At 45.9% G+C, this 22061-nt stretch overlaps 2 protein-coding genes across 10 annotated transcripts in view; one reads left to right on the top strand and one right to left on the bottom strand.

Moving 5' to 3' along the window:
- The window catches only part of ZNF827 (zinc finger protein 827), a 172183-nt gene extending 167146 nt beyond the window's left edge, over positions 1 to 5037 (top strand). For 4 of the 5 annotated variants that reach the window (XM_027599359.2, XM_027599358.2, XM_027599362.2 and 1 more), the window contains exon 14: positions 1035 to 5037. In XM_027599359.2, coding sequence (XP_027455160.1) covers positions 1035 to 1857 — 823 coding nt within the window. In that variant the 3' untranslated portion in view covers positions 1858 to 5037. The remainder of the gene's footprint in view (positions 1 to 1034) is intronic. The other variant, XM_027599361.1, reaches the window with a different exon arrangement.
- The window catches only part of C2H4orf51 (chromosome 2 C4orf51 homolog), a 73653-nt gene that overhangs the window by 22757 nt on the left and 28835 nt on the right, over positions 1 to 22061 (bottom strand). The window contains exons 5-6 of one of the 5 annotated variants that reach the window (XM_027599364.1): positions 21707 to 21873; positions 16942 to 18808 (exon numbers count right to left, since the gene is read on the bottom strand). The exons of 2 other annotated variants lie outside the window; for them this stretch is intronic. In XM_027599364.1, coding sequence (XP_027455165.1) covers positions 21721 to 21873 — 153 coding nt within the window. In that variant the 3' untranslated portion in view covers positions 16942 to 18808; positions 21707 to 21720. Of the gene's footprint in view, positions 1 to 16941; positions 18809 to 21706; positions 22018 to 22061 lie in introns of those variants that run through there. 2 more of the 5 variants (XM_027599366.1, XM_027599368.1) reach the window with 2 other exon arrangements.

Raw genomic sequence — 22061 nt, 5'->3', positions numbered from 1 at the left:
CAAAATTCTGTGTAGAGACCAATCCAGTAACGAATCAGTGCCTACCAAGCACTGCAGAGAACGCAGAAGAAATATAAGATATGGTCCTGCCCACCGAGAATTTACGATCCAGTTGGATTACAATTATTTCTGCGATGGAATAATGTTTTCCTAATGTCTTCGAACTCCAGAGAGCAGTTGCCTCCCTCCCTCCTTATCCCTCATTCGTGATGGGCTGGTGGGTGGGCCTCCCTCTCCCAAGCCCCGTGCTGGTCCTCATCTGCCTCCCCTGATGGAGAACCAGGGCTGTAGGAGACAGGATTTATGAGTACAGATCTCTGTACACACACACACACACACACACACACACACACACACACACACACACACACACACACAAACACACACACACTCACACTCACACAGAGAGACACACACACAGGCCTTCTCATCCTAACCACCCTGTAATAAGCACGATTCTGACCCCTACAACTTTCTGTTTGCTGGAGGTAGCTCTCCCCCTATAAGCTGTTCTTCAAAACTCTTAGCCTTTCTGCGTGTGCTTGGTGTGGTGCATGAAAAGTCGATTCTTTGTGTGGCTCCCATCAGGAGGGGAGGTCAGGAGGTTTAGACCTCTGCTATGTCTGGCGGGGAGCGGGGAGGGCTCCAAGGGGAACGGGTTGGGAGGACGGAGGGGAGCAACCGCTTACGTATTCCTCGCCCTTTCTGTGCTCCCCTTCCCGTGGGCTGGTGCTCACTAATCCAGCCAGGAGACCCCCAGTAGGCTGAGCGTACCTTGCCGGAGCTCCTCCTCAGCGGGGACAGCTCTGTCAGCAGAGAGAGCCCAGAGGGTCATCTTAACCCCCCGGAGAGGCGGCAGGGCAGGGCTGGGCTGGGCAGGGGCAGGCCAGGCCTTCCAGAGTGGTGGGGCGGGGCGGGGGGGGGGGGGCGGGCGGAGCGAGGGGAGGCTGGTGAGGAGGGTAGAAGCAGGGCCGCCGCCGAGCCTGTCCGGCTGACCCTCCCTGTCATTGCTTTCCCCCCCTACCCCCCGGCAGGTGCCCATTCTGCATTTATTCCACCAACCGCCCCGCTGCCATGGAGTGCCACCTCAAGACCCACTACAAGATGGAGTACAAGTGCCGGATCTGCCAGACGGTGAAGGCCAACCAGCTGGAGCTGGAGACGCACACCCGGGAGCATCGCCTCGGCAACCACTACAAGTGCGACCAGTGCGGCTACCTGTCCAAGACCGCCAACAAGCTCATCGAGCACGTGCGCGTCCACACCGGCGAGAGGCCCTTCCACTGTGACCAGTGCAGCTACAGCTGCAAGCGCAAGGACAATCTCAACCTGCACAAGAAGCTGAAGCACGCCCCCCGCCAGACCTTCAGCTGCGAAGAGTGCCTGTTCAAGACCACACACCCTTTCGTCTTCAGCCGCCACGTCAAGAAGCACCAGAGTGGGGACTGTCCCGAGGAGGACAAGAAGGGCCTGGGCCCAGCGACCCCCAAGGAGCCAGCCGGCCCCGGGGCCCCGCTCCTCGTCGTCGGGAGCCCCCGGAATCTCCTGTCTCCCCTGTCGGTCATGTCCGCCTCCCAGGCTCTGCAGACCGTGGCCCTGTCGGCCGCCCACGGCAGTAGCTCCGAGCCCAACCTGGCACTCAAGGCTTTGGCCTTCAACGGCTCCCCTTTGCGCTTTGACAAGTACCGGAACTCGGATTTTGCCCATCTCATTCCCTTGACAATGTTGTACCCCAAGAACCACTTGGATCTCACATTCCACCCTCCCCGACCTCAGACTGCGCCTCCCAGCATCCCCTCACCCAAACACTCCTTCCTCGCCTATCTCGGACTAAGAGAACGAGCAGAGACTGTCTGAGGGCAGCCATGTTCTGTACCAAAAACAAAGAGACAAAGACAAAAAACAAAAACAAAAACCCACAAAACTTAAACACAACCCCAGCAGGTGTACGTTGCTGCAAAACCTACAGACCCCCGGGGTCTGAACCACGTGTACTGTATATCTTTAGTAAGGAATAGAGAATTGGCTCTGTGTGTATACCTATTGCATTGACCTGAAAGCTGCTTTATCCAGTCTTCAGAGAGGTGACCTACTGCATACTTCCACCTTCAGAGGCATGCCTCCCCACCACCCACTCCCACTCTCAGCCCTTCTCCGTACTTTTATCTGGAAGGAATTTTGTCTTGTTAAACCCTAAAGAGAGTGTCCTTAATAGCAATCAGCACTTGTACGCTTATAGACTGGTGCATTTTGTTTTCTGTTGGGTGAATGGGGTGTGTGGGTGTCGTGGATTCTGAAAGAGAAAGCCGTGTGTCGTGTGCCATGCCATTTCCGTTGCACATTTCTTCGTGCTGGCTTCTTTAACAGCGATGAACATTCTTTTCCCTCCCGGGTTGTTCGTCCGTTACAGTCTCTCCCCGAGCTCCTTCATCACCTTTCCCTCTCTCTTTTATGGCTACAGAGTGGTAGGGCCTGGTGCTTAAGTCGATGAAGGACTGGTAGACACCCACAGTGCTGCTTGAGATTTCCAGCCAGGTGGTCAGACCTTCTCGTTATGCTCAGATCTTCTTGGTTATGAAGATGCGAGAACCGAGAGTCCACTCTGGAAGAAATCTCTCACAGCACTGCAGCCAATATAAAACTTAAGTGTGTTTGGTGTGTGTGTCCATACGTATACAATGTGTATGGTGCACACACACAGTGCATCATTCTTTTAAGGGCAGATCATATATATATGTGTGTGTATACAGATACACACACATATATGTATTAATTCAGTGGTTACCATTCATTTGCAGGAAAAAAAATTGTATGAGTGAAAAATTTTATGGTTGATAAATCCAGCCAAGGAGATTAAAGGGGTTTGGATACATTCTGGGTATAAATGCTCAGACTAAAAAAAAAAACAAAAAAAAAACAAAAAAACAAAAAAAAAAACGGCAGTTTTGCACAGTGCTTTGGTCTTGCACTAGTTTTTGTTTCTCATCTGCAAAAAAAAAAAAGGTAAAATAAAAGGAAGAAAATGTACCTTTTCTATGGAATGAGTAGACTGTGTGTTTGAAAATTTTGTCACAACCTCTTTGACTTATAACGACCCAACAAAAAGGTGCTGTTTTAGTCCTACGGTTCAATTCATGCCCCTGAGAAGTTTCCCTTGTGTTTGCGGATCGTCTGGCTACAGCGGTATTCTCCATGTTATTAATAATTCTGTATTCCATTTTGTTAACGCCTGGTAGATATAACCTGCTAGGAGGCTAACTTTATACTTATTTATGGCTTTTATTTTGTGGTCATTAAAATGGCAACTTATGTGCAGCACTTTATTGCAGCAAGAAGCAGATGTGGATTGGTTGCATAGCCCTTTGCGAATCTTAAAAAAGTAATGGGTGATTTAAAAAAGAAAAGGAAAAGAAATCTTTGGCCGAGTATCTTAATTGCTTGTATTTGTAAGACAACAGAATTTCCAGTATGAAACAGGCTGAAAGGGCAGGAAGAAATGTGCTTTGTATAATAATGGAACGTTTGGAATATAAAAGTTTATATATTATTTATCTATTGAAGAACTGGTGTACAAGAGGAATGCTTTCTTACTGCATTGCTGTTTTCCATCATGTGTTATCCTAGAGTGGGGATTTTTCTTTTCATCTGTTTCACCAGGGGAAAATAAAAGCATCCCTGATTTTCTTCCTCTAGTCAGTTTGCTTCACTGAAAGCCCCCTCGAACTTGGTACAGTTCTCACAGGAAGCCAGAAGACTGTACCGTCGGTCCACACCATGGACTCCCCCACCCCCATACCCACCCTTCTTCCCCCAGACCTAGCAGGTGTGCTACACTTCCTTTGCCAGTACTCCAGCCCTGGCAAACCTGTTTACACTAAGGAGATGTGCCCAGGGGCAGGGAGGCTGAGCCAGCTAGGGCAGGAAGGCCCCCGAACCCTCGGTCATCCTCCAGCAGAGACATTTGTTCTTGGCTATGTTAGAAGCATCGTTCAACCTCGCCATGTCAATGTCTCGATAAAAGACACTATAGACAGTTATGGACAATACACTCCAAGAATACTGGGCATATGGGTGGATTGGTTTTTTTTTTAAAAAGTCCTGTCTTTATCCCCATATAATGGAGACTGTGCCACTTGGCTAATAATGTGCTTTCAAAATTACAAGTTCAGTGATGACAGAAGAGGGCCCCGGTGATCCCACGGAGGCTGGCAGAACAGGCTAATCGCACGGAAGCACCAGCAGGTTAAAAACCTGACAGGGTGGCCCTGACAGTTAGGACTGCAGGTTTTACAGCATGCCACGTGTGCAATATGAGGTCCTCGGTTGAAACTTGCAAGATCGAGAGGGGTGTTGGAAGGAGATGTTTACTGCTCAAATGCCATGCATTTCACTGCTTGCCACTGAACTTGTATTTGAATGACTTAGTTATGCTTAATGTAATTGGGCAACATTTTTAGCACTTTGGAAAGAGTCATCAATCTTTCTGGTAAATTATAAAAAGTTTTCTGAGTGAGAAAGGTGTGTTTGGAGTTTGTTTGACTTTTTATATTATTATTATTGTTATTAATAAAGAAAAATCTACAGCATTTTTCAGACTCCACCGAGATAATATATACCCCCGAATTTGGTTTGCAGTTCGATACTCAGGGAAGGATTATTCCATAGATATCCTTTCCGTGTAAAACACTAACGTCTTTGAGAAATTCACCTGCCAACTAACTTCAATTCTGTTTTCACTATGCATTCTTCAATGAAAGCTAGCTTATTTGTCCATATAGTACTGCAGTTAGAATTCTCAGCACTTTCTTGCTTCTATCCTTTTTTTAACTCCTCATATTATGTTCAGATGATCATACTGTCAAGGTTTGTGTACATTACTGAAAATTTGTATTGTATAAAGCTTTTTGCATTACAAGGCTGTACAGGGTCATTTTGACAGTAACTGGTATATTTCTTTGCATCTTATGTTGCATTGCCAATTTCTAGTGTATCCAGTTTGGAAGTATAATATACTCTAATTAAAACAAAAAAAGGTTGGCTATACTCTTCGTTTCTTTTTTTTTTCTTTCTCCCCCCCACCCCTCCTTGGTTGCCATCCTTGACTACTTGGTAGTCTCGGGGTTTTATTTGTCTTGCTTTGTTCCCATTTTAACTTCTCAGCGTATTTTAAATAAGTTTAGGAAATGTCCACGACTAGTTATAGCTATTGCAAAATGCAAGTTTTGAACAGCCATGGTTATAATACAAACTGTCATTATGTAAGTCATTAATAGCCATTAAGGCTGAGAGCATATCCATCATTCAGTACAGTTGCAGACTGGCTCCTTCCTGAAATTACTTAGTGACATTTTAAAGTGTTCACCAGCCTTACCCTCTCCTGCTTAACATCATTTTACTGACCCCATAGCCAAAGGGCGGGGGGAAACAGATGAATAATTCCATTTATCCTAATGAAGTTTGGCAACTATGAGATTTTAATGAGGGGGGAAATGGTCTATTTTGTAAGCTAAATACTAATCTATCCAAATGCAAGTAATGATTTGCCATTCAAAGGAAGGTACCAGAGGAAGAAACTGAGGCCAAAACAAAAGATGACAAGCACACTTAAGTTCAAACAATATTTTTTTTAAAATCCATTTTAAAGTTCCGTTCCTTAAAGATTTTCCCTATTAATCTGCGATGGTTGATAAAAAATATAAAGCAGCAAAAGAGAATGTTCTACCTAGTTCACAGCTTGCATGCTTATAAATATAATGTCCTTTGCTCCTTGTAAGAAATTATGAACTGATTCACTCTAACACTGAAAAAGATCAAATTTACTTTTCATAAAATGAGATGATATAGGAGGAGCCACTTTGAAAATGACCAGTCACTAATCAGACACTATTTTCCCCTTCACTTTTTCATCCAATTGCTATTTTTCGGTGATTGAATCGAGTTCTCATACTTGATTCAATAACGGTTTTGTTTGGGGGTGGCTGATATTTACACTGAAAATATTAAGTCAGACTTCCTTGGCTTTTGCCAGCACTATAGGCTGGAGTGGCTTTTCATTTTGTATACATTTTTTTTTCTTAGATCCCACACCTACCTCCCATGGGCCCTGTGATTGAGAAAAGCCCAAAATACAAAGAAAATAGTCATCAGTTTCATAATGGTCTCCCGTTAATGGGCTTCCAGTGACTGAGGAACGACTGGATGGGAGCCATCCATGATGGAACAGACCACGGCCACCAACTCCTCTGCTTACCTAGATTGCAACAGGTGCACCGGGGCGGCTCCAAGCCAGTCATGTGGCCCCTTCCTGATTTTAATCTGAAATCAGATATACTTTTCCCACTGTAATGTTAAATAAATATACTTGAAGTTAAGACTCAAGGCCTCCTTTTCTTGGCCACCAAAAACTCCCTGATGATTTAACAGAGCCCCAGGGCTGGTCACAGACAGAAGCGTGGGGAGAAATATCAGAGTTTGATGAGCACAGGTACCTCCTGACCCACAGAAGCACCATATTAGAACCCCTGCCTGCCGAAGGTGATGTGGGGCTTGTGAATGATTTGAAGGAGAAGGCACATCTCATTAGTTGCTGAAACAGAACTCAAAGTACCCCCCCACCCCTCCACCCGCCCCTGCTGTCAGTCTTCAGGGAGGAAGGAGACCCAAGAGGAGTTCTAGGCATACAAAAGGGGAGAGAGGGAAGAAAGGGGAGAGCAGCTGGGTGACCACATCGTGCTTGCAGAAAGAAGACTGGAATCCTTCCCAAGGGTGCCTTAGAACCTGTAAGCAAAATCACAGGATAAAAGAATGCCCTTGGGGATTTGGACTCCATTCTAAAGAGCCATCAACCACAAATATTCCAGAGACCCCAGCCAACATTCTTACTTATACCACTCTCTCAAAACAGAACAGTCCTACACAAAATGAGGTCTATTGTGCAAATAACTACCATTAACTAACAAAGCAGGTGTACATAAAGCAGTCCCTGGGGTAAATAAAGCGTGGTGACTGTGGGGTCTGAGGGGACCCATTCTTCCCCGGTCTGGGGTCTGAGTGGCCTCAAGTTATCAATCAAGACCTCTTCTTTATGAGGTAGCAGATCTCCTATTCATAATTCTTTCCTGATAGCTGGGTCTATAAAACAGGACATGCAAATGTTGCTCACATTGGTCAGAGCTGCAAAGGGGGGGAAAAAGTCAACTTCCAAGAATTCCCTTTGGACTTCTATTTTGATAAGAGTTCGGGTAAGTATTCATTAATTAGTTCTTAGTTTTCAATAGAATTATTGACCCAGACCAGAGTCCACCTCAATTCACATTTCAAACTTATTTTCCCCTGTGCCACGCCCTAACAGGTAGCTTTCTACCCTCGTTAGTGAGACTATCTGGATTACAGATAGTCTTTTCCAGCCCTGAAGGCCATTGCCATGGAATCAGATCACCTGAGTTTGAGGCCTGATTCAGAAGCTATAGGTTGAACTAAATGATCTATAAGACCCCTTCCCCGCCCCCAGCAGGTAACATAAAATAAACAATGATTCTGTCACTCTTTCTAAGCAAGCAAAAGTCAGCCTCAGAAACAAAAGCGGGCACAAAGCAGAATCCTTGCAAGGTAGTCATAGCAAAAATGACATCTCAACATTTTCAAACAACAGACTCAATGGGGGTAAGAAAAATGGCTAAAAATATTTTTCTGCCCACTTCAGAGTTTGGGAGGTCTAAAATGTTTCTTTTCTGATTAAACACAAAATCATCATGCTTGGATCACCTGCGGTCATCTGGAGGGTGGCTTCAACATCTTTTACCAAACTGTGGGTACTTAGTTTGGTTAGATGAGTTAGAGGTAACCAGATGGGGCTGGAAAGGACTAGCCTGCATTCCTCTAACTTCGCCCCCTTCTTCTGCCCACTGGCTGTTTCCAGCCTCCGCCAGGTGACTTAGCAAGACTGTGACTGCTGAGCTCTCTGCCACCACGGTTCAACTATTTTCTGTACAACAGCAAACAGTTGCTTGTGACAAGTAAAAACATATTTTAGATTTAATGCCATGAAAGAATATACTAAATATGCTTATACTGCCACTTGTTTAAGAAGACTCTCAGCCCCCGGGAAGCCTGAGTGGCTCCCGTCCGTTGAGTGTCTGACTCTTGATTTTGGCTCAGGTCATGATCTCAGGGTCCGGTCACCATCTCAGGGTCGTGAGACGGAGCCCCATGTCGGGCTCTGTGCTAGGCATGAAGTCTGCTTGAGATTCTCTCTCTCTCTCTAAAAACAAAACAAAACAAAACAAACAACAACAACAAAAATCCAAGAAACTCTGAGCCCCCAAACTCTAAACACATTATGAAAGCTCCCAGGGACTTCCACTGGATGGAAAGGCTCCATGTGTTTACAGAGACACAGGGAAATAACTGATCTATCCCCATCAGCAGACAATTAAAGCCAAGAGAAAACATTGGTCTAGGACCAGGGAAATTTATCTAGCCATCTTCTGGCTTGAATGTAGGGCTCCACCCACACCACCCCAGAATGAGCAATGTGTTTCAGATCTTAAAAGATTTCTAGACAGGGGATGCCATCACTTGGTTTCAGTGTGCTCTTATTTTAATTTTAAATGAAATTCCTAATTAGTGGTCCACAGACTTTTCAGTGTGTATTATAAAGGACCAACAAACCCCTGTCCTCTTACGTCCCACTTCAAATAGAATGTCTGTTACAACATTCTCCATGCAATGGGTTTGATCGCATTTGTAGGCTCCCCCCACCAGTCTATTTTCTAGATCCCCCTAAAAAGCAGAACCCTGAGATTTATTTTGGGAAGCAATTCCAGAAACAAAATGGGGTACTAGAAAGAGTGAAGCAAATAAGAAGGGAAAGCCAACCCCAGATGTATTGGCCAGCTGGTCATTGCTGTGAACCAGGGGGATGCAATCCCTCCAGAAACTCTCATGAGAAGCCATGTAAATGTATCTCAGAATTGACAGCCCAAGAGATGGAAGAAAGAAGGGGCTAGAGTAGCCCCAGAGTGTTAACTGCCTTGCACTTCCAGGTTTGGCCATGATTTAGAATGGCTGAGTAGGTTCCCAAAGGCAGCCACAAAGGTGACAAAGAAGCCAATGGTTCAGAACTCGAGAGGCACATGGTGAAGCTAAGGTCAGGGGCTGTCAATTATACCTGACCATAGCTGGTTACTGTAGCAGAGGCTGGCTTAAGAAGGTGAGTTTGTGAGATGGGGAACAATAGGTGTCCAATGAAATTATCATATTTGGCAAGAATATTGCCATCACTTTGGCCTCTAAACTAATGTTGGCTACATATCCAACCTACTGAGTTAGCTCAAAGCTCCTCTCTTTCCCCCTGGTTGGAGTTGGGCAGAGCCAAGGACAGTGCTGGGTCATGATGCTACGGAATGGAAGGGGTCGCACATGAGAAGCAGGTGAAGGCTCTATATGATAGAGTCTGCCCTCTGGGGTTTGCTTTTTGATTTCTGTGATGGGATTGAGCTCTTCTAGGACTCCATTAGGGGGAAGTCACTTGACAGGGACATTGGCTGCTTCCCACCTCAGAGAGCCTCCTTGACCTGGGGAAGCCACATGAGAGCCCAAATGAGGCCAGAAGAGAAGAGTCATCCCTCAGCCTTCTGAGGTGCCTGGTATCTCTCAGAGGTACCAACTTACCATGAATGAGGGTCCAACAAAGGGGTCGGCAGCCAGACCTCAGAGAGGAACAAAATGATTACATTTGGTTTGCCTGGAGTTGTTTTCATACATGTATCTTTTGTACATATATCTCCCAGGCATCTGGCGCTCAACAGGGAAGTATGTGTCCTCATGGAAAACAGCTGATTGAAAGTAAAAAATAGGTGATCTCTGTTTCTTTCTATCTCTGACCCACAGCCAGCAGTCAGTCCTTTTGCTAATGAGGACGGGGCTAAGCATGGACCAATGGATAGTTACATAGATACCTAGAAAATACATATAAAGAATGCATACAGTGTATACATAATATAGATATAAACATAATAGATATGTATTTGTGTGAGAGCATCCAGAAGGAAGGCCATGAATTTTATTATTCTGGGATTCACATTATTAAAAGATAATTTTTTTTTACATTTTTCCTTTGTGCTGCTGAAAATAAATACAGGTTGATCAAAGAGTAACATATGAAAAGAATAATTAAGGGTCAAAGAAATCCCATTAATCAGAATATCCCCCTGCCCATCTTTTCTACAATTAAATAAATGGGCACAGCAATGGGTCATCACCATACTATCAGTCAAGGTCCCATCTCTTTATTGCATCAGACAATAGACCTAGCAGCTCCCAAGAGCCAAATATGTGGGAGTCTCCGTTACACAAAAAGACCATGTATCTTTTTAAATGGGCAGAATAATAATTTCCTGCTGATGAAGGACTTTACAATTTCGCTCGTCTCCTGTGAGTAGGGCTAAATTGTATACATGCATGACTTCATGTCACAAGATCCTGTCTTTAAATATGAGCCCCTCACATTACCCAGGATCAATTGCCTCCTTCATTATTATTCCCCACAACTGTTCTTCACACACAGAGTGTCCATCCCAGTTGGCCATATTCTAAAGCAAGTCCACGTCTATCCTACCGATCACTTCTCCCGCCCAACCAAAGTCCCCTTCATTCTGACCTTGACCAATTTCTCTGCTTCACATTCATTACTTAATGAGCAACAAATATGTGGGAAGTCATGTGTAAGCAGCCGGTATGAAAGAGAGACATAGAAGATACGTTTCCCAGCTTGGAAGAGTTTATCAACCAACAGAAGAAATGCATATTTGAGCAAATGCATTCTAATAACAGGAAAAATACACATACATTGCCGTGGAAAAACTGAATAAAGAGTTACTAATCCCATCCAGGGTGAGAGGAGGCTTTATGAGGGATGTAATCCCATGCAAACTGCAATCTAAATGATGAGTGGAATTTTCTAGGCAGAAGTGGGGAGGGCATTCCAGATTGAGGGAACAGCTTGAGAAAAGGCAAGAAGGTGAGAAATTGCATGGTGGGTTCTGTTGTGCTAGAAGATTATAATGAAACCAAACAAAGCCAGCTTGCACAGGGCTTCAAACCCCTTGTTAAGGAGACTAAATGTCTAAACTAACTCTGTGGTTAATACGCGCTAAGAAAAAAATTTGAGGAGGAGAATGGCATGATCTGACCTTTGTTTTAGGAAGATAATTCTAGCAGCCCTACCAAAGGAAGATTTGATTGACAAAAAAGGCAGAGAGATGTGATATGTTCAGAATGTCCTAAAGGGAAGCCATCATCCTCTCCCTCAGACCTGCCCCTGCCCCGGCCGGCAGCCATGTATTCCTTAGCTCAATAAGGGCACACCGTCCTCCAAATGACCCAAACTATAACACCTGGGCTCAACTTTGCCCCCTTTTCTCTCTCCTCCTCTTTTCTCTTCCTCCCTTTCTTTGGCCAGCCAATCCATCAGAGTTGTGTTTATCTGCCAAGTCTTTCACGAATCAGTCCAGTCTTTCCACACCTAACGTCCTGGTGCATGTCCTTTGCATCCTTGCCAGGTGTCTTGCAATAGCTCCCTGTGTGAATCGGATATTTTTCGTAGGAAAGACTGTAAACAATTTATTCCAGAGCTCAGAAGAAAGTTCATGATCAGATCTGTGGATGCAAAGATGAGAGGTGGGGCCAGCGGACAAGGTGATGACATCGGGGTAGCAATGGCACCACCCAAACAATGGCAGAGGCGCCAAAGGCAGGATGTTGGGAGATGCCAACTTAGTGGAGATGCAGGAGGAAGCAACTCGGGAGACTTAGAAGAAACCGGCAGAGAAGTCATAGACAAAGGCAATATTTCAGAGAAGCCAGGGATAGAGAGACTTTTATATGACATCGGACAGAGGGATGAGTAGGGTGAATTTGGATTTTAGCTTTTACCAATTTGATGATCTTTGAGGATGCGGTTTCAGTGATAGGTTGGGGATGGAAACTGAACTCCTATACGTAAAAGAATGAATTGACAGTGAGGATCTGGTGACAAGGAGAGAAGACTGCTCTTGTATTAAGTTTGGTAGTGAGAAAAAAATCATGGATGCCTGGCCATTGCCAAAAGATGCCCAGTCTTCCCTTCTCTCTCAAGGAAATCTACCCTTTCCCCTTTCCCTACTTCACATGCCTTCAAAGAGGAGAAGTGTAAGCTGCTGACATTACAATCCCCAGCCACACTCCACACCAATTTTCCATATCACTTTTGATATAACTCATCCTTTGAAGTGCATGAAGTCTGTCTTCACACCATGCTGAGTCTGCCTGGACCAGTTTCTGTTAGCCAAAGACATCGGTAGGAAATGGGCTGCACGGATAAAATTTAGTAGCACTTCTTCTAAACATGAGAATCTAGAAAAATGCAAAAAAGATGGTCAAGAGATGGAAAGTCAGTCCCCAGCCCCACTCTACTGGGGCTAGAATAATAAAATAAGGATTTCGGTGTGGAAAGATGAAGGCTTAGAAGGGAATATGATAGGTCTCTTAAAAAAAAAAAAAACAAAACGTGATGGATGTGGCCAGAGAACACAGACTTAGTCACCAAATTCCAGAATATTAGACCCAGGGGGTAAATCTTGAAGCTTAAGAGAGGTTGTTTATGTTGGAGCCCTGACTAACTGTCCCTTCCTAAGGCTTTGCAAACCCGACCTTTGTGGAGAGCAACGGATCTCAAATCCTTCTAGGCTGCACACCACTTCTTCAGCTGGGGAAAAAGAGCTACAGCTCAATTATTCTATCCCTGCTTGCTGTCATCCCCCCAAGGGGAGAAAAATCACCCTCATCAGACATAATGGGAAGAAACGTACTGGATTTTATGAGATAGAAATGAAATAATCTGTTTTTTATTAAATATCATGAGAAAATTATTAATTCATGCCAGAAACACAAATATATAAACATTATCATATTGAAAGCATTTATTCTGAAGGAGACCATCTGGCAGAGCCTCGCAGACCACACTTTGAGAAGCAGAGGGTATGTGTCACCATGGCGGGCTCTTCCATTAAAGCAGCAAGTCCAGAGGAAGTGAAAATTTAAGGGTTTTTAGGGGAATGCTTTGCAGTAACGACATCTGCTAGATACTTGTCACGTGTTTCTTGAGAGGTGGGCCTGCTTTTACAAGCGTTGTTATATGAAAACCTACATTTTCAAGACAAGGGGTGGGTATTATTTCAGAATCTCTCCCTTTAAAAATGGATGCTTTCCTCGGGCACCAAATTCCAGAAGAGCATTTACATACAAATGTATAGAGCACACTTGTTGAACGTAAAGACTAGACAGAAGATGAAGGAGAATGGAGGAAATCTAAGGAGTTAGGAACCATGATCCGTTATAGATTAACCCAAAATTGAAAATACCGTACAGCATCATGAGATTATAAAGTAAATAAGTGGTTGTTTTTTTGGGAAACAGAGTCTTAAAAAACTTACACCATCACACTTTTTGCAGAAGGGCAGGAATATCTATAATTTGGAAAGCACATACCGTCTCTGGAGATGGACAGAGCACTGGGTACACATAATGTAGAGAAAACCTTGCATTCCAGAAAAGAAGAAATGCTGATGGCAACTTGAAGAAATACCCAATTCCCTTGAAGATCCAAGTGAACCGCTTTCACTTGGCTGCCCTCTATTTTCATAGGATTCCTGAACTTAATGTTGTGTGCATCTTCTGCCTTGCCTTCAGAGATGCTTTTGTCGGATGAACATGAGTTGTTTCCCTTTTCCAAATCTCTCTCCTCTATGTCCCACATCAACTCCAATGGGTGCACCTAGAGAATCTATGGAACAAATTCCTCAGTCTAGACTAGGGAGAGCCAGCAGAGCTTAACCTTGATAGTCTCAGCACTTGAGAGTTCATTCCCATCACCATCTCCCAACCTACCCAAGACCATCAGGCTCCCACCTGCCAACACTCAATCGCTATGTATTGAGTCATCTGAAAAGGGTCACACCACACATCAAAATGGTATTTTTTTAAAGATTTTATTTATTTATTTGAGAGAGAGAGAATGAGTGATAGAGAGCACGAGAGGGAAGAGGGTCAGAGGGAGAAGCAGACTCCCTGCTGAGCAGGGAGCCCGATGTGGGACTCGATCCCGGGACTCCAGGATCATGACCTGAGCCGAAGGCAGTCGCTTAGCCAACTGAGCCACCCAGGCGCCCTCAAAATGGTATTAATATGATACACTGCACTCTTACTTAGGCATGTCTCAAATTCTAATGAGAATAGCCACGTCTATCAACTCGGCACTCAGTATTTGTCAGGGGTGGTGGGGCTGCAGCTACTCAAGCCCTAATTACTGTTTAGCTCAGAGAGTAATTCAGATTATACAGGCTACATATGTTTACTGTCTCTTCATATCAAACACTTTAATGTGTATATTTAGAAGTGGAAGAAATAGCCATCTTGCAATCCAAATCTCCTAGAATTTGGACCCTTGATGATGACTCCTATATCCCTCACACTTTTAAAAGTTTAATAACTATTTTTAGTGCTGTTTAAGAGGTAAGACATGCGCGTGATAAAATACAAATGGATTCAATGATTAGGTTTCAAGAAGAATAACTTTAATTTTGTTGGCATCTTCTGCCTTTGTTTGCTCAGAGATGCTGTTACAAGTTGAGCCTTTCCCTAATTTCTCCTTTATGCCACTTATCAACTCCAATGGGTGGACCGAGAGAATCAATGGAATGAATTTCTCGGTCTAGAGCAGTAGCTACTAGGGAGGTTGGCAGAGCTTCACACGCCAGACATTATACAGGAGTCCTAACCTGCTATAAGCTTGGTCAGGTGCTGTCTTCTCTGTCCAAATCTATAATCAGCTCATTTGGTGACTAATCACATTCCAGAATGAGTGAACAAACTATTTGTCTATGCTTCTTATAAGCTATTAGCCATTAAAAAATGTTTAAGTAGATAAATGAAAGATGAGGAAGAAAGAGGGAATGAGAGTCGGAGAAATGGCAGAACTTCAAAGTATCTAATTCCATTTCCTCATCATATAAAAGAAGAACCTGTGGTCCGGAGAGAAGTTAAGAGAGGAGAGAGAGAGAAAGATACTTGCTTAATGATTAATAATAATTGTTTCTATAACTAATTAATCCAAGGCAGTCTTCTGGTTCAGTCTCAGCATCAAATCACAGAAGAAACAGTACCACAGAAAAAGCAGAAACAGCAATTCACGTCTTAGCCTCTCCGGAGAGAACACCAAAGAGGGGGATATACTCTTGATGTACATGTAAAATCTTAAAAATCTTCTGAGGACATTTTCTTCACCTTACTGGCAACGAATCCCTCCAAATCTTACTCTTCTCCCTCTCTCTAGAACCCCTTAAAATTCTCCCTCCAATACTCAGGCCACCCAGTCCATTTCCTCCCCTTCCTTAGCATTCTGGTATATAGATCCATGTAACTTTTCCGGTTTTTTCCTTACTGCCCCACATCCTAGAACTAGAGAAAGACTGGAGCTCTCTGACTGAAAGAGCCTATCAGTCCCAAGGAGGAAAAACTGTAAAAATAAACTGACACATAGAGATATCATAATAAAACTCCAGAACATCAAGGTGGAAAAGATGTGAAAAAGAAAACTCCAAAACATCAAAATGAAAAAGTCCTAAAAGGTAAATAAAATAGGATACAGATAGATTACCTATGAAGGAGTGAAATTCAGATCAACCATAGAAGGTTCAAGAAAATAATGGAACGACAGCTTAGAAAGGTTCAGGAAAAATAAATTCAAACTCAGAATTGTGTAACAAGCCAAACTCACACTCAAAAGAGAGATTAAACTATATTCTCAGACATACAAGCCCTCAAAATTATCCACAAGATACTTTCTAGCAGAGAAAAGAGAACAAAACAATAACCTACCAAAGGATATACTCCAGCAAAAAGAAATATGAATATAAAAGGTAGTCAAGTGGCAAAAAAGAATGTATTCAATTTTTTTTTTTTAAGTTAAGCTCTATGCCCACCCTGGGGCTCAAACTCATGACCCCAAGATCAAGAGTCACATGCTCTACCAACTGAGTCAGCCGGATGTATGTGTTTTTAACTTCTGTGAAATTAAAAGGTTATTTTTGTGGTGGTTGCCATGGTGGGGTGGGGAGAGATGAGCAAAATGAGTGGAATGAGAGGTACAGGCTTCCAGTTATGGAATGAATACATTACGGGGATGAAAGATACGGCATGGGGAGTATAGTCAGTGGTATTGCAATAGAGACAATTGGTATGGAGACAGATGGTAACTACACTTGTGATGAACACAGCATAACAGGCAGACTTGTCAAGTCACTGTGTTGTACATTTGCAGCTAATGCAACATTGTGTGCCAACTATACTTCAATGAAGAAAAAGTAATTTTTGAAAAGGTTGGAGAGAGGGGAAGGTAGAAAACAGTTCTTGGGGAGCCTGGGTGGCTCAGTCGTTAAGCATCTGCCTTCGGCTCAGGTGGAGCCCCGCATCGCATCGGGCTCCCTGCTCCACGGGAAGCCTGCTTCTCCCTCTCCCGCTCCCCCTGCTTGTGTTCCCTCTCTCGCTGTGTCCCTCTCTGTCAAATAAATAAATAAAATCTTAGAAAAAAAGAAAATTCTTTACTTTTTAAAAACTTTATTATGGAAGTATAATTTACATACAATGTTGTGTCAGTTTCAAGTGTACAACATAGGGATTTGGCAATTCTATAAGTTACTCGGTGCTCACCATGGTAAGTGTACTCACCATCTGTCACCACACAGAGTTATCACAATATTATTGACTACATTCCCTAGGCTGTACTTTTCATCTCCATGATTTATTTTAGATCTGGAAGTTTGCACCTCTCAATTCTCTTCCCTTATTTCACTCATCCCCCCCCCACCCCCTCCTCCTCCAGCAACCACCAGTTCCTTCTCTGTATTTGTGATTCTGTTTCTGGTTTTTCCTTTCTATTCCACTTCACCCTTGCTTAGTATGTCATTACAGTTTACAGGAGGCTTTCAGATAAATCGTCAGTAGCTAGAATCACAGGACCTGCAAAAATATGTTTTAAAGAGACTGTGTTGGGGCAAATAGTAATTCCAATAAAACAGGGAAATGCACTCTCTGAGTGTAGCGATGCGCTTCGTGCCATGGAAGCTGGCTGCTTTGCACCAGTCATCATGACAACAATGACAGTGGGTCTGAGGAGGGGGGACAGACTGGGTTCGGCAGGCTGACTGGCTTTCTTACTCTGTCCACCGAGTTGGACTACATTATGAATTGGTCGGGAAGGAAATGAACGGAGGTAAGAACTACAAAATCTCAGACCAGCTGAGCGCACCGCAAAGGGGCTCGTTAGATGTCCAGTCCGTGGGGTCTGTGGACGAGAGGCCTCTTGCTGCCCCAGGGGAGCCAGCGGAACTCACTCTGCGCGAGAGGCCTGCTAATGAAAGGTTTAGCTCCACAAAGACTCCTGTTGAGAGGTTCGTGGGACTGTTGCCTATGTCATATGCTATGAGTTTAAGGCTTGGAATCTCTCACTTGAACTTTTTTACACCATCCTGGAGTATGCCAAAAAGAAAAAAAAAAAGAAAAAAGAAAAAAAAAAAGCAGCTGCCAAAAAGCAAACATTTTCCTGTCTCTAAAAATAAAATGCTGGCAACACTTCAGGCCTCTGTGCCAAGACCTGGCCCTTCCCAGGATAAACAATAGGTGGCCAAGCTGATCACAGGGAGCACGGAGCCCGGGAGCGGGCCCGGGGCCAGCCTGGAATGCCTACTCCGGGGCATGTGCAGCTGTAAAGCTAGAAGCCAAAGGTGGCCCTCCCTCCTCCCTAGCTGATGAAGGGCAACTGCCAGCCCCCAGCCAGGGGCCAGGTGTGGCTGAGCGGGGACAGCCTCGGGTTACACCAGAAACCTTGACCCAGCGGAGGTCACAGAGCTCCTACATCCCCTGCCCCCAGAGCCCCAGGTGCACAGTGACAGATCTGAGGGTTGTGAGAGCCTGTCCAGAGAAAGCTCCCTGGGAAGGCAAGTTTCCGAAGGATCCATCTGCATCCGTCACTCGGGCTTGCGCCCATCACCTGTCAAGCGCTTTCTGCCCAGCTAAGGGCCCTCGCGTGCTAGACGCAGGCCCAGCACAAGCACCTTAGTGTACGAATGCTCTAATAACGGCCGTCGCTCCTGCTCTAATTGCCTCCCCGCTCCCGCTGCATTTGTTCAAGCCCCTGCGCCTTGTCACTAGGGTTCAAATCTTCCCTGGACCACAAGCTTGGCTTTTGGCTGGTGTGGGGAGTTGAAAGGGCTAAGAGGGGGTTAGGGGAGGAGAGGGGCTAAATATAGCAAATATCTGCAGGCATAATCACTCCATAAACATGCTTCAGTGGAACAGAGCGGAGGACCGACCCAGATGACGGATGTCACTCACCCGAGTGTCACATCATAAATAAAACTGAATGAGCCCATTCTCCTGCAGAACCAGAGTTCTGCTCACACTATAAATAAATATTTATGAAGTCATGGTCCTTAAAAGACTTTCTTTTTCCCGGTAAGTAGACTTTAATGAAAAAGTGGAGCAGGGCTTCTCCTGCAATTATGGAATGGTCACTGTAGCTTTTCAACGGGTATTCCATGGAAAGGGAAAAGAGAAAAAGAAAAGAAAGGGAAAAATAAGGTCCCACTCTAAGAGGCTGCCGCACGGAGAACTCATTTATGCCAGGCAAGATTCATTCTCATTCCAAAAGTGACAGCCTTCTCTGAGGTGGCGGAAACCAGAAGCAGCACGATCGGTCCCATTCCAGCCAGGCCTGTGTAATGAAGGAAGCACAAACACATCCTTGTCACCCAAGTTCAGACCCCTCCCACCACCTCTGCCAGGAGAGACATTCTCCTGAGAGCTCTCAGCCCGTCTCTTAGTAACCGAAAAAATGTGCACCTCACCCCATTACTATGCTCATGTGCAAAGAATTCCCAGAATGTGCCGATGCGTGCCTGGGTGTCTCTCGGGTGTTTATGTAGAGCCCCCCCCCCCCACTCCTGCTCTTACTCCTGATTGCATTAGCAATGTCACCCACAAACGGTGCCCGAATCCGACCAGCTTTTCCTACGCTCTTCATCTCACGTTACTGCAAAGAGAGCAAACACCCCTTGGGCTCCCAGCAGCTCGGCCACATTCCCCTCCTCCAAGGCAGTGTGACAATCCTGTGTCACCTGGAGCTCCCAAGCCACTGCCTCCAGTACTATACAAGCTAACTTTTATGTCACTTTGCAGCACACGCGTTACTCAGCACTTCAGTGCACCAAAACCCTTGCCCAAGTCCAGCAAGCCTGTTTTCTTTCCCGGGGGAGGGCCTTCTGCCCGGGCTCCCTTCCCCTGCAAACCTCAAGGTGGCCCCTGCTAGGTCAGGCTGAACGGGCCCCATAGGGAAAAGCCTGAAGATCCTTTGGCTCTAGCCTCCAGGAAGTCTTGTCCCACAAGGAACAGGAGTCTCTGGTTTTATGAAAATGAGTCACAGGCTGCCTTGACCGTGCCTATCTGGGGAGGCCAGGGCTGCCATGTATGGTCCGAGCTCTGTGCCACCCACCTCTCCATGTAAGTCGGAGTTCTTTGCCAGGACAGCCTGAGTCATAAAACTCAGCACATTCCTTAGGCGTTGGATAGTCTTTCCTTGTTATTACTTTGCTTTTGTTTTAGGCAGCACCTGGTTTCATTTTAAAAAACCCAAATAAAATCTCATAGTCAGGGCTCGGGTGGGGTGGGGAGATAGGAAGGGAAGAAAAAGAGCAAGAAGGGAGTGAAGCCTAGGTTAGGGGAGGCAAGAAAGGGCTGTAACTCCCCACAGGCGAGAGCCAGAGCAGAGCACACAGGGAAAACTGCAGAGGGAAGAGCAGGGGAGACAGGATGTCCTACAACTGAATTGAGTTTGATCAAAGTCCTTTTTGCAGTATATGATAAGGCACTTGATGTCTCGGGCTCCTCCCCGAATTAGGCCACAGTACTGAAAGCCCAGTGACCTCTGAGCCCCTACACTTTCTGAGTCTTCTCCATAAACCAACAGGCTTATTTTTGGTCAATTCTAAGGAACTTTGCAATTATGACACTATGATTTTATGAACCTGGCTGGTTCCTTTTCTCTTGGACCACAAACCCCAATTCATGTGTAAGGGAATATTTTCCCACAAGCTAATAGTTGTTTTTTTGTCTGTGGCGGGTGGTGGAATGGGAGACAACAAAGGAAAAGGTGTAAACCCAACCACACAAATGTTGCTGGTCGAACTCAATTTCTGTGGCCAGGTTATTGTGTAAACTCATCTGTAAAGCTGTTAACATAAGAGTTTTAGAATTAAAACAGAATTCTAATAAGCAATGCTTCGCATATAGCAAACAAATAATGAATGAATCAATGAATGAATGATACCAGTTAACATGCAGAATTGTATTTCCTTTGAGTAGTAAAGCATATTAATTACAGCATAACACCAGGACCACAGGGCACTGGACTCAGAACTTAAACAGAGGCTTTTACCTCCCTCTGCCTGAGATTTCTCTAAACGAGGCTGGGAAAGGCAAAAATCCTGGAGGTTCCTGAGAGGCTCCAAGGCTGCATTTTCAATGCACGGTTTGGCGAGCTTAATGGAAACCATACGAAGGGATCCCGGGAACCAGACCAGATGGCTTCCCGGGAATGTATTTAGCTTAACCTGGGCTAAAGAACAAAAATAACCACGAGGAGTTTCGGAGCGGGGCGCCGGGGGGGCGGGGCGCAGGGCCGCGGTGGTGGTACGACTTTTAATGAATTACCTTTCCTATTCAGCAGGAATCCTGAGAAGACGGTCTGGGTAAATGGAAGTAAATGGAGCTGGGGCCAGAGGGCGGGGCGGGAGGTGGGGAGGAAGGGGTAGGAGGCAGCTACTTTCGTTACCACACAGTTCCGCCTGCCCTCAGAGGACACCAGCCGCTGGGGCCCTTTGCCGCCCGAGACCACGGCGGGTTACTTCCCGCGCGCCGGGTCTCCGCACCGCCTCCACGGCCGCCGGCCCGGGGCCCCGCCTCCAGCGCGCTCCGCACGGGAGGGCGGGCGGCGGACGGGACGCGGGGGGAGGGCTGCGGAGGCGGGGCGCAGCGCGGAGGGAGGCGGGGGCAGAGGGAGTGGGAGAGGAAGCCCGCGGCGGACAGAGGGGCGGGCCGTGGGCGGGGCTTCGGGGCCGCGAGGCCCCTCCGGGGAGAGCCGGGGCGTGAAAGGCCGCGATCTCCCCGCCCCCAGCTCCCAGTCCGACGCGCCTCGCGTCGCCCCCGCCGGCCCGACGGCGCGGGCGCAGCTGCTATCCCGCGGCACCCCGCGCGGAGGGAAGGCCGGCCGAAGAAGGCTGCGGCTCCCCTGGGCTAGTGCTCTGAATACAAAAAAGCCTTTCTCACGCCCCTGCGGCCCTACCCATCCCGGGTCTCCCAGATGGAAGGGACTGGCTCCTCCACGCTGCAGCCCACAGCTGTCGGGGCCACAGCACCATATCTGTGGCTCTTGCGGAGAAGTGTGACTCCCAAGTATTTCCTTTTAAAAAATCGGTAATGATTATAACGATAACTTTTGTTCCCGCCTCCAATTTAAGAGAGAGAGAAAATTGAGGGCTGGGGGTGTTGGAAGCCCGGGAAAGTGTCCCAGAAAGCCAGCCTGTGAGGGTCTAGATAGTAGCGGGCCTTCTCCTACCTCGGAGTCGTTAATTAAGCAAACTGCAGGCCTCCACCTTTGGGACTTGGTTTTGCGACTCCGCTAGGTGACGGTACCGGTGCTCCCAGACTGTAATCGGAGTACTGATCCCCTTGTGAGTCTTCAGACGAGCCCGCCTTGCTTGAGGAATTACCCTGTTCCTGAAGCTGGAGGAAGATGGCGGCGTTGTTAGCCCTCGTCCATCCGCAGAGGTTACTTTTTGCACGGCACTGGGAATGCATTGCAAAGACCTCATTCTTGAGGAGGAGTTGGGATTATCCCTGCATCTTCTTCCATCTCCGTTAACCTTCCTGTTAACATACATCGTGCCTCTGTCAGGAAGGCCAGTCAATAA

This window comes from Zalophus californianus, chromosome 2 (genome assembly GCF_009762305.2).
Source record: "Zalophus californianus isolate mZalCal1 chromosome 2, mZalCal1.pri.v2, whole genome shotgun sequence".
NCBI lineage: Eukaryota > Metazoa > Chordata > Mammalia > Carnivora > Otariidae > Zalophus > Zalophus californianus.
This window is presented reverse-complemented; position numbering and strand designations above follow the sequence as displayed.